At 33.8% G+C, this 19176-nt stretch overlaps 2 protein-coding genes across 4 annotated transcripts; one reads left to right on the forward strand and one right to left on the reverse strand.

Moving 5' to 3' along the window:
- Nucleotides 1–9356: 9356 nt before the first annotated feature.
- Nucleotides 9357–14357, forward strand: LOC18028035 (protein ENHANCED DISEASE RESISTANCE 2-like). 2 transcript variants are annotated; one of them, XM_006409794.2, is made up of 21 exons: nt 9357–9973; nt 10084–10158; nt 10247–10300; nt 10407–10472; nt 10555–10613; nt 10722–10852; nt 10935–10981; nt 11075–11172; nt 11264–11359; nt 11437–11501; nt 11598–11669; nt 12063–12209; nt 12291–12595; nt 12673–12736; nt 12840–13018; nt 13094–13195; nt 13295–13345; nt 13431–13574; nt 13662–13757; nt 13870–13971; nt 14070–14357. In XM_006409794.2, exons 1-21 carry the CDS (start codon nt 9812–9814, stop codon nt 14160–14162), a joined length of 2208 nt encoding a protein of 735 aa, XP_006409857.1. In that variant the 5' UTR covers nt 9357–9811; the 3' UTR covers nt 14163–14357. The 2 variants fall into 2 exon arrangements, with proteins under 2 accessions (XP_006409857.1, XP_024016856.1); XM_024161088.1 differs by having other exon boundaries at nt 13431–13757.
- Nucleotides 14358–14556: 199 nt separating this feature from the next.
- On the reverse strand, nt 14557–15483 carry LOC18028036 (cyclin-dependent protein kinase inhibitor SMR11). 2 transcript variants are annotated; one of them, XM_006409795.2, is made up of 2 exons: nt 15428–15483; nt 14557–15285 (listed from the first exon to the last, which is right to left on the reverse strand). In XM_006409795.2, the coding sequence occupies exon 2, from the start codon at nt 15267–15269 to the stop codon at nt 14811–14813; it is 459 nt and encodes a 152-aa protein (XP_006409858.1). In that variant the 5' UTR covers nt 15270–15285; nt 15428–15483; the 3' UTR covers nt 14557–14810. The 2 variants fall into 2 exon arrangements, with proteins under 2 accessions (XP_006409858.1, XP_024004299.1); XM_024148531.1 differs by having other exon boundaries at nt 15375–15480.
- Between the last annotated feature and the right edge of the window lie 3693 nt (nt 15484–19176).

Genomic DNA, 19176 nt, shown 5'->3' on the forward strand with positions numbered 1-19176 from the left:
TTTTTCTCTTACTTTTTTTCTTCTTTTTCTTTTATATATTTACAGTTACAGATACATCTCTTCATCTCTCTCCCTTTTGAATAGTACAAGGATATATAGAAGGAAAATGTTTATTTTCTACAAAAAAAAAAGCAAATATTACGAAATCTTTTTAATATTATTTGCAAGTGTTTTTAGTATATATAAAAAAGTTGATGTGTCAACTTCTCAGTCAATTTCAGCATGAATTACTAGTAACCCTCACGAAATCGATTCAAGAAATTACAATTGGAAGTGTAAAGATATTTTTTTAGTTGAATAAATCGACCTCAAACTCTACAGTGGTGGTGACTCTTCCTTAAAACCTTTGTGGTGATATTGCTGAATGCTGAAGAGCAGGAGCTATTATTGTTACTAGGATTCTTAACAAGCCTATGGACTCATTCAACCAAAGGTGTGAAGATATGGGCTTTATGTCAATATTATTTACATGGGCGAGAAGTTTTGGAATAAAGCCACAAAACTTATTATCAGATGTTTCACGTTTTGGCAAGTCGTATGTTACTTAAAGAAGCCGCAAGACGATGCCGAACCCTAACAGAACACAGAGAAAAATTAAAGGAGCGTAGTACAAGCAAGAGAAACGAGAGAGAGAAGTTGAGAGAGAAAAGGCAACCGAGAGAAAAGAAACGGAATTCGAGTCTTCATGTTCTTAGAGTGTGTCTTTTGGTGTAGTAATCTCCTTCTAAGTTTCTTGGTTAAGCTTTGTACCTGAACACAAAAGAGAGCACCAGTTAGTGTGCTTGTGTAATCTTTGATTGATAGTGGAAGTTGTGGGAGACGGTTCTCACCCCAGACGTAGCGGTTCGAGGCTGTGAATTGGGTGACCAAATTTTCTTGTGTTCGTTTAAGTTTCATATATCCTAAGATCAAAGCACTAAACATAAGCTAAAAACCCTTACAAGTGGTATCAGAGCATCCAGGTTTGGTTGTGAGTGCTTAAGGATTAGATTAGAAACTCAGTGATGACGACACAAAAGATGGAGGTGAGCATGTTCGACGGATCAGGTGATTTTGTGATCTGGAAGAAAAGGATGCTCACGTACTTAACCGTTCAAGGTTTGAAATATGTTCTTACGGAACCGACATCCAAAGACGTGGATGAAAAAGATCCAGATGCAATAAAGAAAAAGAGCAAAGATGAAGCTTCCAGGCTGGAGCGAGATGAAAAGGCTTTGAATCTTATTTTCATGTGTGTTGGAGATCATGTCTTAAGAAAACTAGACAAGTGCGTAACCGCAGCTCAAGCGTGGGCTACTCTTGAGAGGCTTTACATGGCAAATACTTTGCCTAATCAGGTCCATTCTCAGCTTAAAGTGTATTCTTTTAGAATGCAGGATTCAAGATCAATTGATCATAATGTAGATGACTTCTTGAAGCTGATTGCAGATTTGAGCAACCTCAACATTGAGATACCAGAAGAAGTTCAAGCAATACTGCTACTCAACTCTCTTCCCCCTAGGTATGATTCTTTAAAAGATACTCTTAAGTATAGTAGGGAAGCTATTGAGTTGGAGGAAGTAGCTAGTGCTGCAAAATCTAAGGAGAGAGAGCTGGCTGAAATGAAAAGCTTTCAAGATCAGATGGAGAAGAGTTATATGTTGAGGCTAGAGGCAGATCAGAAAAGAGGTCAGAGAATGGAAGAGGAAGGTCTAAGAGTAGAGGAAAGAAAAACAACAAAGGTTGCTTTGTTTGTGGAGATGAAGGACATTGGAAACGGGATTGTCCTCATAGAAAGAAACCTGCAGACTCTGCAAATGTTGCAACAGATTCAAAAGAACCAATGGTGTTAAGTGTCAGTTCGCAAGATACTAAGAAAGAATGGATTATGGACTCGGGATGTTCATACCATAGTACATCAGACAAAGAAGTCTTGCGAGCGTAGAGGCGGTTTAGAGACGACATAGGAGAATGGTGGAGATCGCTTAACGGTGGTCGGAGATTGAAACCAGTATCGGGAAAGCAAGCTTTGCTTTTGTCGTCAATGAGGAAGAAACGTGAAAAGGAAGATGATGGGAAGGTGGGCCTTAGCAAATCAAAGCCCAAGGTGGATATTGTGAAGATATGGGCTTTGAGTCAATATTATTTACATGGGCCAGAAGTTTTGGAGTAAAGCCATAAAACCCAATATCAGATGTTTCACGTTTTGGCAAGTCGTATGTTACTTAAGGAAGCCGCAAGACGATGCCGAATCCTAACAGAACACAGAGAAAAATTAAAGGAGCATAGTACAAGCAAGAGAAACGAGAGAGAGAAGTTGAGAGAGAAAAGGCAACCGAGAGAAAAGAAACAGAGTTCGAGTCTTCGTGTTCTTAGAGTGTGTCTTTTGGTGTAGTAATCTCCTTCTAAGTTTCTTGGTTAAGCTTTGTACCTGAACACAAAAGAGAGCACCGGTTAGTGTGCTTGTGTAATCTTTGATTGATAGTGGAAGTTGTGGGAGACGGTTCCCATCCCAGACGTAGCGGTTCGAGGCCGTGAACTGGGTGACCAAACTTTCTTGTGTTCGTTTAAGTTTCATATATGATAAGATCAAAGCACTAAACATAAGCTAAAAACCCTTACAAGTGGTATCAGAGCATCCAGGTTTGGTTGTGAGTGCTTAAGGATTAGATTAGAAACTCAGTGATGACGACACAAAAGATGGAGGTGAGCATGTTCGACGGATCAGGTGAACAAATTTCATAATTTTTACATGAATGCTATTTATTCAATGCGAATATAAGTTATAAGCTTTGTACATGACAGTGATAAAGAAGAGAAGAGAACAACTTTAAATAAATAAACATCAGTGATCTTGATGATCATCTTTGATGCAGCTCAACCTATAACAAAGTGTGTCTAAATTCAATGAGGAACAAAGTGTGTCTAAATTCAGTTTACACATTTCGAAAAAACACACATCCATATTTGAAACCATGAGTAACGCTGACATCTCGTACAAGACTACAAGTGAACAACCTTCGGGTATCTTCGAATTGCATAATCAGTGGATGAAGATGTAGCATATTCACACAGGAAATATATATATGCAGCATGAAATATATATATGCAGCCGTGCCTGACAACAGGCAAATGAAGCATGTGCTTCGGAGCCAATTAGTATAAATACAATTTTGGGGCCAATATTTCCAAAACTGAGTTAGTGATGCTGGTAATGAGTGTGTGTTTTCTTTGATTACTATTTGATTACTATAGTAGAACATCTATAAATTAATACTCGATAAATTAATAATCACTATAAATTAATAAATTTTGCTGGTCCCAAGTCGGACCAATGTAAAAATCCATCAAATTCGATAAGATAATAAGATAATAATTTTTTTTGAAACCCTTATATAAATATATTGTTCCAACAAAAATATAAATTAATAATTATATAAATATATGCAAATATATGTAAATAAAATATTCTAAAATATGACCAATGTGTTTGTTTATACTTAAAATTGAAATCTAATTGGTTCTCATCTCTCTTATTATTATATCAATAGCTCTTATTGCTGTTTTACTGTATACATTCAAAATTTATGATGATTTTTTGATGTGATAATTGATTTTCTTACCTGTAAATGTTTTAAAATATATTGTAGTGTTATCTTCAATTTTATCATCAATAATACTGATAGTAGCCATGTTTTTTTTATAAATTTTAAACTTATAAACATGGATATTTTTACATGGACAATCCAATATAGTGTTAAAAATTATTTTATTACGATAATTATGATCGTTAATCATAATTTATATTATGAGATTTGTTAAAATTTTAAAATATAACATTATTCCAAAGAAATTTTTAGAAATTATATACAGAAAGTAAATTTTCTCTATAAATTAATAATTAATAATTTATAGATAAATTAATATCACGATAAATTAATAAAATATCATAGTCCTAACATTATTAATTTATAGAGGTTTTACTGTAGTTGATTTTTTAGCTAGTTTGTAGATTTTGTGATATTTTCGAAAGTCTTATATATATATATATATATATATATATATATTTTAACCTTCCATTTTATTCATCTCCATTCTTCCTCCTTAATGAGGCATCATTTAGAATTACAAAATTTGAAACAGAAGATGAACGACTAATGACTACTAATAGAAAAGAGCAAGACATGTGAAACGCATGTGAAACAGAGATAGAAGGACCCTTAAGCATCAGATGCCGAGAATTGAAGAATGCTGAATCGGAGGAGAGCTATGGCTGGAAGAATCTGAACCAGTTGTAGAGGTAGGAATCTGCGGAGATCTGCCGTCCCGGGATCAGGCGTCTATGGTCAGCTCGATCCAGACTTGCCAACTTAGCTCGAAGGATCAAATGAATTTCCTTGATTAACACCTGAACCGGATTGGAAGTAGCCGAGTGAAGTCGAACATTCCTCTCTTTCCATAAAGAGTAAACCACCGACTGAATAACCAGATTTGCAATGACTTTGAGCTTGTTTGGAGATAACGGGGATATAATCCAATCCAGACAAGCATCAAAAGATAACGGGGGGGTGGATACCCGAATAAGAGAAAATGGATGACAAGAGCTTGGCGGAGTACGAACAAGAGAAGAATAGATGATCTCTACTCTCGGAGCAGCTTCCACAAAGCAGGCAATCAGCTGGGACGTTAAGTCCCCAACTACGAAGTCTGTCTCTCGAAGGCATTCTATTCCTGGTTGCCACCCAGAAAATAAAAGCATGTTTAGGAATCCTCACCTTTGGCCAAACTGCTTTGTGCCATGGAACAGGAGGAGGAGAGGGGTGTAACCGATCCCAAGTCTTCGAGGTAGAGAAAAGACCTGGAGGAGATCCTGGAGAGTTCCTCCAAAGGAAAATATCTGATTCAGTGGATAAAGTCGAAGGAAGGTCCTGTGGAAGGCAAGCGCGAAGAAGAGCAAAGGTCGGATGTCTTCTCTGAGAAATATTCCAAGAACCATTCGAACAGCACCAGCAACGGTCGATGATGAAGGAATACCAGTGATTCTTGGCCCGTTTGTCCCCGTTAGGTCGATAAGGGGTCCTAAATGAGTCCAATCGTCGTGCCAAAAGGAAGCAAGAGTTCCAGAGTTCACCTGGCAATATAAAAAGGGTCTAGCAAGGACACGAAGCTTCATAAGACGCTTCCATATCCAACTTCCTGAAAGATGAAAATCCGCATACCAAAAAAGCCTTCCTCTGATTGCCTTCCGCAGACCAAAAAAGCCTTCCCGAAAGATGAATATATATATATGATATTCACATGTACGTACTGCATTATCATTACACTAATTGCCATTTTATCTTAAAGTTTTCATTCCTAATATATCATTAGAAATGAGTAAAGCCATCGTTTTTGCTATCTTCATGATCGTCCTCGTACTAGGTTTGCTTTACAAATTAAAACATATCAAATATTCTTTCCACATTTCTATATTATTCATAGTATTTTTGTTCATCACCCTTTTATTTTATATAAATAAAAACTGATGAGATTATGTTTAAAAATATTTTTATTAGGGATGCTGACGGCGGAAACAGAAGGAGAACAAATGTGCTATAAAAATATAATAACAGGACATGAATACTGTGAATCTATGGTGTGTGCAACTTAGTGTACTTCAAAGTGGAATGGAACAGGCGAGTGTGTGAATGTAAAAAACACTATCTGCATCTGCACCTATTATTGTTAAGAACCTATAAAGTCTGATTTGCTTTGGTGTCCACTAACCATAGTTAATTGTGGTACTAAAATGATAGGTTGAGTAAACAATTATATTGCAGTCATTTATAGTTTTATATTGATTTAAATGTGAATTCTGATTCAAATTATTTGACACTAAACTATTAAAAGTAATAAAATAAAGTAAACTAGTTTATTACCCGCACAATGGTGCGGAGTAAATATTAACCATAATTGTTTTACTCGAATATGCAAATATAATATATAGAAATACAGCTATAAAAATATTAGCTGATATTTATAATTGCAAATATATATATATAATAATTATGCAATTATAATTAATGATCAAAGTTATATTTATTTTATAATATAATTGCATAAATGCTAGATAGTTATTGATTTTATAATTAATTTTAGTAGTATTTTTATATAAATAAAATTACACATTAAATATACTAAATTAGATTAATATGTTCTATCTAACCGATTTAACATCAGACTAAGATACTGTACTTTGCTTTGATATAAAAAATATGAATTATAATATGAATAAAAAAAATTAGATTTTGTTATTATTAAATAGATAGTATGATTATTTTTTAACAAAATTAAGATTAAAGAAAGATGAGATAAAAAAAATAATGTTTAGTAACATAAGTAATATTATGTATTAAATTTTATAAAGATGTAGATAAAAAATATACTAAATTAGATTAATATGTTCTATCTAACCGGTCTAACATCAGACTAAGATACTGTACTTTGCTTTGATATAAAAAATGTGAATTATAATATGAATGAAAAAAAGTTAGATTTTATTATTATTAAATAGATAATATAATTATTTTTTAACAAAATTAAGATTAAAGAAATATGAGATAAGAAAATAATGTTTAGTAACATAAGTAATATTATGTATTAAATTTTTATAAATATGTTGATAAGAAATATAAAAAGAGAAAGAATATCTTTATAAATCAAATGTTTGAGTATTAAATATATATTTGATATAAACTAATTTTTAACTAAATTAATGTTAATGGCATATGATGTAATTAATCTAGTAAGTTGAGTTTAATTTCAAAAAATCATTGAAAAACTCTCTGAGATTGACACATCAGCATGTCAAAATTATTAATAAAACATGACATAAATGTTCTTTTTTAAATGTCCTTCTCAAATAATAATAGAAGATGTTCAATAAGAAAGTAAATAGACAATATCATAACAAAAATTTTAACTAGAGATTGTATAAATATTTTAGAACATATTTTTAATGGATAGTCATAACAATACTGTAGTTCTTATAAATAATGACGATATTTTATGATATTTTAATTTATTTTATAAGTATTTTATAAAAAAAAGTAAGAAAATTATATATGAAAGCTGATCTCATCATTTCTTCTGATGGTTTTGTTTTCAGAGATAGCAATTTTAACTCTTATCGATTTGTGTAACACCATACCCATAATTTCAATAAAAACTACTCGATGGAAAGAAAAAAAACAATCCAATCGAATCTGGATATCATGAAATCAAAATTAATTATTCAAACTCTTAGACAAAGTCATGATTGTGTTCTAGTAGGGGGGAGTCGAGTGGAGTGCTCAACTAGTTTGTTCCAGGTATGGGAGTTTCAAACATTTTAGTTTGATCAGAAATGATCTTAGATCGGATCTCGAATTTTAGATATTTTGCATAGTCCTAGGTGTTATATGCAGCCGACTGTATTTCGAAGTGGACGTGAAAAATAAATCCAACCGCGCATGCCCATGCTACGTTCTCGTTTTTGTTTCATTTCACATGTATGTACAACATTTTTATAATTTGGACCCACAAAGAGAATTGGAAAATAAACTTTCCACAAAAAGAGAATCAATAAATTTAATTGAAACTAGTGGCGATGATGAGACTTGCAAGCTACGAATGACAGGAAGAAAAAAAATAATAAATGAGAAATGGTCTTCATCAATAGGCCAACTTGTTTGCAACAGCCAATGATCCAACTAAATAAAATACTTGTGATGATGACTTATTCCTACATATTACTACAAGTCTACAACATCTAACGATACTGCGATACGTTTCTAAACAATTTCTCAATCAATATTAATGCTTCCTTTTCAAGATTACTCTCTTTGTCTTATTTTGTTTTATATTCAGTACCATTTTTATGGGTTTCCACTTTCTTTAGCTCTTTTCTTTTCTTATCAACTCATGCAATCATAAATTTAGGATTAGGAACTTGCAAAAGTGAAGTAAGAATATGGAACTTGCAAAAGTGAAGTAAAAAATGGTTCAGTTTAGTACATATACTGTAGTTTCTATATACATTATAACATCTATAAATTAATACTCGATAAATTAATATCTCGATAAATTAATACATTTTTAAAGTCCCAAATTAGTTTTTCGGACTAATTTTTATATCGATAAATTAATAATTTGATAAATTAATAAAATATTACAGTTCCGATATTATTAATTTATAGAGGTTTTACTGTATGTGATAGGTCTCTCTCAAAAGTTTTATTATGTCTACATTCAATTAAAATATATATAAAAAATTATTATCTCGTTGTGATCTGTTTATTTTGGTTTTTTCTCTTTCCATAAATACACTCAATTTCAGCGACGTATCTCATACGTATCCAAACTTTGTTTGAAAACTATTCTTAAACACAATTACAATTAAAGTCTGTTCTCTGTTTTACACTATCCTAATAAGTAATAACTTGTTTAGCATTTTTTTAATCTATTTCAAAATTCTATGATATCTTTGAAGTCAAGACAATGATAATAATATACTTAAAACGGTCATCTTGTAACTAATAACTTCTCATCATCTTTTTACAGATAGAATGTCAAATAGCTACAAAAAAAATTATATTTATCTCTCCCATTTTTGAGGGCTATTTTTTCTTAGAAAGAGACACCTTATTCTTATGAATATTTTGTGCCCACATATTCCCTTTACAAAACTAGCAATTTCCTAATTGCTTTAGGGAAATATTCCTTGCTAACTCTATTCATATCAAATATATTTCTATCTCATTAAATTTTCCAGTATCTCCAAGATTCATTTTCCCTTAATTCACCTTTCAATAATATCTCTAAGTTCTGTTCTAATAGTGTTTTCGTTTTCTTTTAAAGTGTTTTCATATGACTCGCGATTAAAATGGTAAACTCGGTCACTAATCCGCTTAGGATTTTATACTAAAAACCGTATTGACCCATTATCAAGACTACTTATACGGGTCGTGAATTAAATTGTTATAAAGATAAATGTTATTTATACATTTATTCATTAGTCTATTGACCTATTTAAAAACATTTCCAAAATTTTTAAAAAAAATTAGTGGTATTTTTAGTGAAACAATTACAACTAGTGGCGACAAGTCTAGAAAAACGAAAACCGGTTTACTTCCAAGGAAACAAAAAAAAAGGTTCGAAAAAAGCATGTAAATGCCTGGGAAAAAAATAAAAGCATGTAAATGGACAAATCAACCCACCAATCAGGAATTTTGGGGATTAAAATTTTGGAAAAAGAACACAGAATAAGGCTATCAATGTCATTTTACTAGATTCGTATCTCTCGTCCGCAATCTCTATTGTCTTGCACATTGCTACCAAAATTTTCAGTTTTTCCTCTCTACCAGAGAAAAAAAAAACTCAAAAACTGTTGAAATCAGAGAGAAAAATCGGAGAGCGATGTTGAATCTTTCTTCGCTCTTTTAAATAAAATCCGAATCTTCACTGCAAAAACCACCCTTCGTCTTCGTCTACTCTCTGATTATCTGATCCTTTTTTTTTTCCTCTCTTTTCCTTCTTTTTGGGTTTGTCGTTTTATGGGTAACGGAGAAAACAAGAGTCTTTCTATGGTCTGTAATTGCCAAATAAATTTCTAGGGTTTCGAGATTTCTCCAGAGGTGTGTGTGTCTTCTGGGTTTTGTTAATCTTTTGTGTTTGTCGGTTGTGTTTGGTTGGATACAAAGAAAGTAGTGATTTTTGATTGTTGGGGGAATTTCCTTGGAATTCAAGAAACTTCTAGGGTTCTTATGATAGTGTAGAAGCTTTTCTGAGTTTTTTCTTCTTCTTCAGAGTTCCAATGGCTTTCGGGTCTGAAAACGAGAGCGAGACGAAGATGGAAGGTTGGTTGTATATCATCCGATCCAACAGATTCGGATTGCATTTCTCTAAAAAACGTTACTTTGTCCTTAGAGATCATCTTCTCAAGAGTTTCAAGTCCATCCCCGATTCTAAAACCAAGGTCCTCTTATTAGATTCATGTACATTCTCCTTTATTATCTTAAGATTATAACTTAAAACGATTTTAAATAAGATTATAACTTAAAAAGATTCTGAATTGCGACTTTACAGGATGCAGGAAGAAGTGCTGTAATAGATTCATGTATCCGAGTTACTGACAATGGAAGGGAAAGTGTTCATAGAAAAGTATGGAAATTACTCGTTGTGACTGTGATCTATTTTCTCAAATCATTAGGTATGGAGTGATAAATGGTTTTTTCTTTATCACTTGTAGGCATTCTTCATATTTACACTATACAATACCTCCAATCATAATGATCAGCTCAAGGTAAGGTAATTTTACGTTTTTGGGTGTTGCTGGAAAAACTTGTTGTGATGAGCATCTCTTTTCATCGTGTAAAGGCTTTCTGTTTTTTGTTTTAATTGATGTAAAGTTAGGAGCAAGCAGTCCTGAGGATGCAGCTAGGTGGATCAATTCTATTAAAGAGACAGCTTTAAAGGTAATACAAAGCATTTAGGAACAATTTAAAAGCTCTTTTATCTGGAGGATGGAGACTTATAGTACGTATGTGTTATATGCAGGTTGCCTCTTTTCCAGGAGACGTTTTTAGTTGTTCGAGGAGCAGATGGGATTCTCTGAGGTACTGTAATCACTGGAATACATCTCTAAGCGAGCCAGTAGTTTACTGTAAAGTTTCTTGGCTTGCTTTTTGGGGTTCTTAGATGAAAGAGTTATTTTCTAAAATCAGATTGAGTAGCTCAGTTCGGGACCATCACGCAAGTTCTATTGACTGGACGCTCCGGTCGTCTGCTCGAGTGGATCCTGTTACAACGGATGTTGTTGCGCCTTCTCCGTGGACAATATTCGGTTGTCAAAATGGTATGGTGCAAACTCAATTGTTGTTGCTTTTTTTTTGGTGTGGCTGGAATGCAAGTTGTTTAATCATGTGTGTCGCATGCAGGACTTCGGCTTTTCAAAGAGGCAAAAGAGAGAGATTCTCTTGGAAAGGTCAGTATATTCGTCTCAACTTTTGAATTGGTATGTTCATTGGGGTTTTTGAAGGGAATCAAGTTTTGATAATTCATTTGCCTTACTTCACAGTGGGATGATCATCCGGCTATCATGGCTGTTGGGGTTGTTGATGGAACCTCAGAAACCATTTTCCAAACGCTTCTTTCCCTTGGACCCTCAAGATCAGAGTAAGTACTAATACTTCCAGTCTCCAAACAAGCAAGCCGTAAGATATGAAAGTTCGTAGAATATCCAAACTAAATGCTTGGAACTTTGCAGATGGGATTTCTGTTTTTACCAAGGAAGTGTGGTCGAACATCTTGATGGTCACACTGATATAATTCACAAACAGTTATACAGTGATTGGTTACCTTGGTCAGCCACTCAACTTTTTCTCTCAGAGTTGGCGTCTTTATTTGTCTTATTAGTTTACTGATATGCTGTAGTAACAGGGGAATGAAAAGAAGAGATTTTTCGCTGCGGCGTTATTGGAGAAGGGAAGATGATGGAACATATGGTTTGTAATGCTTAATAGAAATAGCTGTTCATTTGATTCTACCCAATGTTCCATATAGCTAACTGCTTATTCTTTTTTTCGTTCATTCTGTCGCAGTTATTCTCTATCATTCTGTATATCACAAGAAGTGTCCACCTCAGAAAGGCTATATCCGTGCGTGCCTTAAAAGTAATGTACGCCTAGTTTATTAAAACGAAGTTAGTTTTTGCATTTCCTTACATGCTCATTGTTGCAACTACTCGTTAGCCACGTGATGTCATTTGAATCTGATATCTCTGTCTTATAAGGTTTTTGACCCTAGCTTGGTATTTGTGAAAGCTTTGCTTATTTCTATACTCTTTTATGATTAGTTAAAGTGTCTTTTTACAGAATATACAAAATTTTAAACCAACATTTTACTTCTCATTTTTCACAAAAGCCTGATTCTGCTTCAGTGTCTAAAAAGAATATATGTTGCGGTTTGGGCCAATGCATGATCACTATTCTTTCCGTTGCAGCTAGATCTCCTTTTCAACTGATTGAGAAGCAATGCAAAATGACATTTTCCCTTTTGTATCACAGGTGGTGGTTATGTGATATCTCCCATTGACAACGGAAAACAATCAGTTGTGAAGCACATGCTTGCAGTTGATTGGAAGTCTTGGAGATCTTATGTGAAACCGTCTCTAGCTAGATCTATCACTGTGAAGATGCTTGGAAGAATTTCTGGTAGTTGCCAATTCTCTTAAAGAATATAGTCTTAGTTTAAGCACTTTTCTTTTATCATAACATACTTATTGGTTGGATCAGCATTGAGAGAGCTGTTTAGGGCAAAACATGGAAGCTTTCCTTCCAATCTGTCATTAGGGGAGTCGTCAAGAAGTGCACTACTGAATCAAAACGAAGATGGTGTTTTTGGTGATTCTTCTCTGAGAGAAAGCGAATTGTTCAAGGACACTGCTAATGACGAGAGAGACAAATTTCCCTCAGAGCGGTCTAGCCTTGTAGACTTGAACGATGGAGTGGATGAGTTTTTCGACGTTCCAGAACCGTCAGATAATGACCAGTTAGATGAAAGCTGGACCTCAGATTTTGATTCGGATACATACTCTCAGGTAGTAACAACATCAGACATTACTTTAATAAGCTTGGAGAGTTTTAACAATTCTGATTTTCTGTTTGCCGATTGCAGGAATCCCGCCAGCCAAAACTAAATAGCGCTACGAGCTTAGTGAAAAAATTACACGATCTTGCAGGTGATCTAAAGTTTCATCTGCTCTTATTAGTCGTGTTTTGTCTTTTTGTGTTCTCCTTCTCAAGTTTGACATGCTTTTTGACGGTTTTTGTTTCCTTGAGTAGTTCAAAAGAGGGGCTATGTTGACCTGCATGAGAAGGCGAGGGAAGAGAGTAGCACGCCTTGCTGCTATGGAACCACTCTTCCAACTGATCCTACTTGTGCCTTGCCTTGTAGTTGGACAACGACCGATCCCTCTACTTTTCTCATCCGAGGAAAGACTTATCTTTCAGACCAGAAGAAGGTATTAGATGCTTTGTATATTATCAATCTATTCAATGTTCCTCAGTTTGTAAGCACTCTCTTCTGGTGGATCCAGGTCAAGGCAAAGGGTACACTGATGGAAATGGTAGCTGCAGACTGGCTAAAATCTGACAAGCGGGAGGATGATTTGGGGTCCCGTCCTGGAGGCATCGTTCAGGTTCTAATTATTGTTGTTTTTTCTGAACTTGTTATCTATATATATATATAGAGCCCCCTCTTACTTATTCTTAGAAGCTTATAAGATTTTAAAATGCAGAAATATGCAGCAAAAGGTGGACCAGAGTTCTTTTTCATCGTGAATATACAGGTAAGAGGACACTCGTGCAACCACAGTTATTTTTTTTCAATTTGTCTGCAAAAGAATCAATTAGTTGTTCAATGAAAACAAACAGGTTCCAGGATCAACAACGTACAGCCTTGTGCTTTATTACATGATGAGCACACCCATTGAAGAGCATCCTTTGCTAGTTAGCTTTGTTAATGGCGATGACGCATATAGGAATTCACGGTTCAAGCTCATTCCTTACATATCCAAGGTTGGTGTAAAAGATCACTACCTCTTCTTAGATCTCTTATTCTTTTCCGTCCAATTTTTACAGACTTTGGTTTTGCGAATGTATCAGGGATCTTGGATAGTTAAGCAGAGTGTGGGAAAGAAAGCGTGCCTTATTGGTCAGGCCCTGGAGATCAACTACTTCAGGGGAAAGAACTATATTGAGGTAACACAGTAGGAGTGGATATAAGATCCTAATAGGAATTAGTGTTTTCCGCAAAAGTGTGACTTTTCAGGTTTAGCTAAATTTTTGTACAATACTTATCTGTTATGTCCAGCTGGGCGTTGATATTGGCTCATCAACTGTTGCAAGAGGAGTTGTGAGTCTTGTTCTTGGTTACCTCAACAAACTCGTGATTGAAATGGCATTCTTGGTACAGGTAAAAACCAGTTTTCAATGGTTAACTCTTGAGTTCCATTTTAGTATTTCCCGTAGCATTTGGTTTTGAGTGTGCAATTGTTTTTTTCTTTTGTGTAGGCGAATACCGAAGAGGAGCTCCCGGAATATCTTCTTGGAACCTGTCGGTTAAACCATCTAGACGCTTCCAAATCAGTTTCACTTATTCCATAGAGTCCAAATAAAGATTACAAAAAGTTCAGATAAAGTATTCTTTGAAATCTATTGACTGTCAAAGACACAGTAGGTTTATTGGTTAGTTGCTTATGCAACGCGATTGATTATATCTAGGTGATACTGCCCAAGTTCTTTGTATATACATATCACTTTTTATTCATTGATTTTTCCAACTTGGTTTGTTGACCTCAATACTTTAGCTTCAGTGCTTTTGGATTCTACTATTGGTTTATTCCTATTTGCACGCGTAAGACTTGTCTTAATTGACGACAAAGAGTGACAAACCGGAACTGCCACTCTTGCTTCATAGCTCATTGCCTGATTCTTGCACTACAATAGCCCATAAACAATTATCTCAGTGTAAACCCTTAAGGCACCAGATTCACAGAACTTTAATCGAAAGGGGAAAGATTTAAACTTTATTCAAGAATCTCCACTGTTCATAAGTTTCAGGAGACATAAACACAAATTACAGAAAGGAAAGGAAGAAACCAAATGTCTCCTAATAACAACTAGCTTAGCTAGGAATCCTGATAAAGCCTAAGAAGACTGTACAGACAAAGTCAAATCAATCCCTACAATATTCATCACAACAACAACAACAACAACTCATGTCAGAGTTTGGAATTGATCTCAGATCACAAGTCAGAAGAGCTTTCTTCTCAATCCAGAATCGATGTTCCTAGATATCTTGGTGAGCTTCATTGGAGCTCCAGGACAAGTATCAGGAACCATTTTAGCGTCGTTAAGCCGAGAAGGAGGTGTCTTGCAACCATCAAAACACCAAATCTCACCATTGCCTTGTATTTGCAGTGAGACAATGATTCTCAGGAGATTCTGATAGATAGACTCGATGATTTCTTCATCGGACACCAAAACACAATCGAAAAGATTAGAGTCAATAATCGACATCTTATCGTTGTATTGGTTACACAGTGGAGACAAAGTGACGATTTTTCTGTCACTCTTTATCATCGTTTCCTCTTCCGATAGAGAAGATTCGGAAGAATCAAAAGACGGAATCGAATCGGGGGCATCAGCGATTGAAGTTTTAGGCTCTAAAGAAGCTTCTTTTACTTCACATGGATCTTCTTCTTTGTCCATTGGATTTTCACGAGATCTAAGCAGAAACAATAATCGTAAAAAAGGGCATAATTAAACCAAAATTAAATTACGATTTAAAAAAGAAACAATAAAAGATAATAATACCTTTAGTGAAAAACTCTGGATTAATGGAGATTAAAGGAAGAAGAAGAAGATACCTGAGTGAGTGAGAGAGAGAAGAGGGGCTGAGTTTAGTGAAGGCTCTTGCTATTGTTTGCGCCCTTTTTTAGGTTTTTTTTGTATTTATATTATGAGAAATGAGATGCGAAATTGAGGTTAATTTCCACCGTTCGATTTTTTGTGATGGGCCCATTATTTGTTTATCTGACGGCTCTGCATAAACAGGCAATTGGTTTTGAACATTTGGAACTTCAGGAGTCAGTCATTGGTCTTCTCGCCTATGCCACAACTAGTAGACTAGTAGTTGCGTTTATGTTCGGTCATTATTTATTTTCTTTTTCTAAAAACATTTGTAAATGGATAAGTTGGGATAATGTACAACTTGTTTATTTTCTAAGCGGAAATTCTGTAAAGGAAACGAAGAAAGAAAACCATAATCGAAAATATCGAACCGAACCAAACGAAATTTAATAATTTGGTTTGGATATGGTTAACTTAAGAACCCATTTAATCATTTTTTGCTTTCATTTCGGTTTTTTTTTTTTTGTTTTGGATAAGTTCCTTCTCTCTCTGTGGAACTCCGAGATATCGAAAACTCGTTCACGAAAAACAATCATATGGCGGTAGAATCTCGACCAAAAGAAAGTTACTGCCAAAAAGAGACCAATTTCTTGACCAAAAGTATAATCCATTTTCAACTATTTGTTTATATAATCCACAGATAAAGCGTCACAAATAAACACCCATGCAATGATTATCTTTCAATCTTAGCCGCTGCTCACTTCGAAAATTCATTGAACATCCACATATGACAAAAACCATCGATTTTTGCAATGCAAAGTGAGTAAGTCTTGTTTTGTGGCATCTCTGATGATTCTTTAATCTACCTTTCATTATGCTTTATTGAGAGCCCGTGAGAGGCAGTTCATTGAAATAATATAATAAATAAAGAGTAGTGGATCTCCCTGTTTAAAGCCTATCTTTTTTCTTTGAAGTAACCATATAAGTAGAGCCATTGAAAAACCAACTGAGAATGAGAATGAAGTAGTACAAACACAAGCCTCTATTCAACGCAGATAAGTTTCTGGAGTTTGAAGCCCCCTTGAGCATTGGAATATAAATATTCCCATCTAATGGTAACTAAATCTTTGGCAATGTCTACCTTGATGGTGATCTTTTTGTACCTCCCAGTTTATGATTACATTGTACAATCTTACAAGCAAGGAGAGTATTCTTTATTAATAGCTTACTTCTTACAAATGTTGTTTGGTTAGGCAATATGACTTGTGGCAGAATGACCTTTAACCTCTTCGTCATAATTTTTGAATTGATCTTATAAAATAGTGTTACAGCAGGAGATTGATATGTTGTAAGAATAGTATAGCTCTTGGATTTTTAGGTGCCAGTGTGAAGATAGTTTCATTTGTTAATCTAATGTGACAAAGAATTTTTCAATTCCTGCCACTAACTCATATCCTTCTTTTCCATGCTGATTTGAAGAAAGCAACACTGAAGCCATCAAGGCCCGGAAACTTATTTGGATTAAACTTCATAATGACTTTTGTAACTATTGCAAATAGTAGTTTGATTGTGGATATTACATTTGAATGGTCTCGAAACCAATGGAGAGTAGTAGAAATGTGGGACAGAAAAGGAGCAAGGTTATGTTGAAAGTGGGAGGTAGACTAACCATTAATGGACTTGGAGGAGCTTCTAGCTGTTGCAACTATGTGAAACTAGTTGGTACGTACGTAATTTGATCATCTTTACTTAGCAAATGTATTCTATACAATTGACTAAATTTTTAAAAAAATTCAATTTATCTAATTATCCAGTTGTAGCTTTTAGAAGTAAAGTTTGTTGGATCTCCAAAGGCTTATACCATAAGCATAGATAGCAAGTAAAGTAAACAAAATGATTCCACCAGATAACTGAAGTTTCATGATAGATATTGCATGAACTCATGCATAAAATAGCACACACATTATAGATAACAGTTATTCCGATCCATCTTCGTATATGTCTCATGGTTCGAGGTAAAACTCCATCCTGAACAGATTTTCTGCATTACATCATTCAGATTTGGATTTTTAAGTTATTTCAAAATATCACCAAAAGTAAGTTTAGAAGAGTATAGCCATCGATGTTTATCCAGATCACTTAGCCATTGGTAACTGAATTTGTATATAAAAAACCTACTTTTATATCCACATCTATTATGATGAAGAAAAATTCATGAAACTTGTACTTAATAATTTCGGTGAGCAATAGTGAAATTGAATTGAATGATACTATTACAAATAAATGACGAACCTAATAATAGTGAATAAATTTCGTAAAATACCCCACAACGAATATATGATTGCGAAAAAAATCCCGAATGTCCAATATACATTGTAAACTTATGAAAATTTTGGTTATGTTATAATTCTTGGAAAAGATTAAAACTCTTATGAGAAATTTAGAAGAAAACCCATCATGTGGAAGCTAGGCAGGAGGAGACCCACCTTCCCATGAGGAAACTCCATTATCATTTAGTTTTGGTACTCTTCTCGTAAATCGTCGGTGATCTATCCATTCCATTGTGAAGATGCATCATCTGTAATTTGTTTCTAAGACTGACTGTTAACAAAGTAATTGTATAATACTAAGTTACAAATTAAGATTTTTTTTTTTCCTTCTTTTTGGTTTAAAGTGTTTAGAAATATCAATAAGAAAATAATTGAATCAGATCGGATCTACGAGCCATCCTTCCTCAAGGCATGTCGTCTGATTTGACATGTGGGCCGTTCATGTGCTTGATATTTTGTTTTCCTCTTAACTACTCGACACAATCATATTCAATATTTAATATGAGACTGGCTTTCTATTATCATCTTAAACTTGGTACAATTTACTTTGTTTATAGTTTTTTTGTTTAACAAGTTTTTAACCAAAAAGGATGGTTATTGATGTAGTGGAAGCTTATAGTGATTTTCAAACAAACAAACAAAAAAATCAGTGACAACTCTTCAAAAAATAAAAATGATAACTACATAAAACTATAAACAGAAATTGTTCTAAAATCCGAAAACCTAAACAACTAAAACCAAGCTTTGGTACAGACTGATTGTAGCAAAAACTCCTCAGATTGATTAACAATCTGTTGTTTGTAGAAATATGTACAAATTAGATAAATCGTAAGATTATTCATTAAAATACTCGAACAAACCAAATTTTTTATATTTTTTTTAGTTCTCTATAAATTTATCGTAAAAAATAATGCAAAAACCCTAGAACACCTAATCTTAATTAAGATAGAAAATATAAATATATAAAACATAAATAATACATTTTTATCATAAACTTTACATCAAAATTTTAATGTGTTAAACTAAGCTCTAAACTATAAGTCCTAACAAGAAAACTCTAAAATTTGAATTATCAACCCTAAATATCAAATCTTGAACTTCACAACTTTAACAAAATGGTTTATTTCTTTAATTTTTAAAAACTCATCCTAACTTTTTAGACAGATTTCTTTCCCGGTTTTGCAATTAAATATTACTTGCAATTACTATGTGAGCCAATACATATTACAGCTAGATTATTTATAAAACATAAAACTAAAATCAAAATTTTAAAACTTAAAAAAGGTTTCCAACTAAAACTTAATTGTTTCTAAGATTTTTTTAATGATTATGATCACTTGTACGTATTTCAGAGGTCCACTTAGTTTGCTTGTGTTCAAATATTATCAACCTACACCATTGGTGAAAAATCTCAACAATTAGATAAGAATCCATAA

Source organism: Eutrema salsugineum, unplaced genomic scaffold, assembly GCF_000478725.1.
Source record: "Eutrema salsugineum unplaced genomic scaffold, Eutsalg1_0 scaffold_10, whole genome shotgun sequence".
In the NCBI taxonomy this organism is placed as follows: domain Eukaryota; kingdom Viridiplantae; phylum Streptophyta; class Magnoliopsida; order Brassicales; family Brassicaceae; genus Eutrema; species Eutrema salsugineum.

Coding starts and splice junctions, on each gene's coding strand:
- LOC18028035 (XM_024161088.1), top strand. CDS start 9,812: ATGGCTTTCGGGTCTGAAAACGAGAGCGAGACGAAGATGGAAGGTTGG. Junction 10,853..10,934: donor AATATTCGGTTGTCAAAATG/GTATGGTGCAAA, acceptor TGTCGCATGCAG/GACTTCGGCTTTTCAAAGAG. Junction 13,196..13,294: donor GTCCTGGAGGCATCGTTCAG/GTTCTAATTATT, acceptor TTTAAAATGCAG/AAATATGCAGCAAAAGGTGG.
- LOC18028036 (XM_006409795.2), bottom strand. CDS start 15,269: ATGGACAAAGAAGAAGATCCATGTGAAGTAAAAGAAGCTTCTTTAGAG.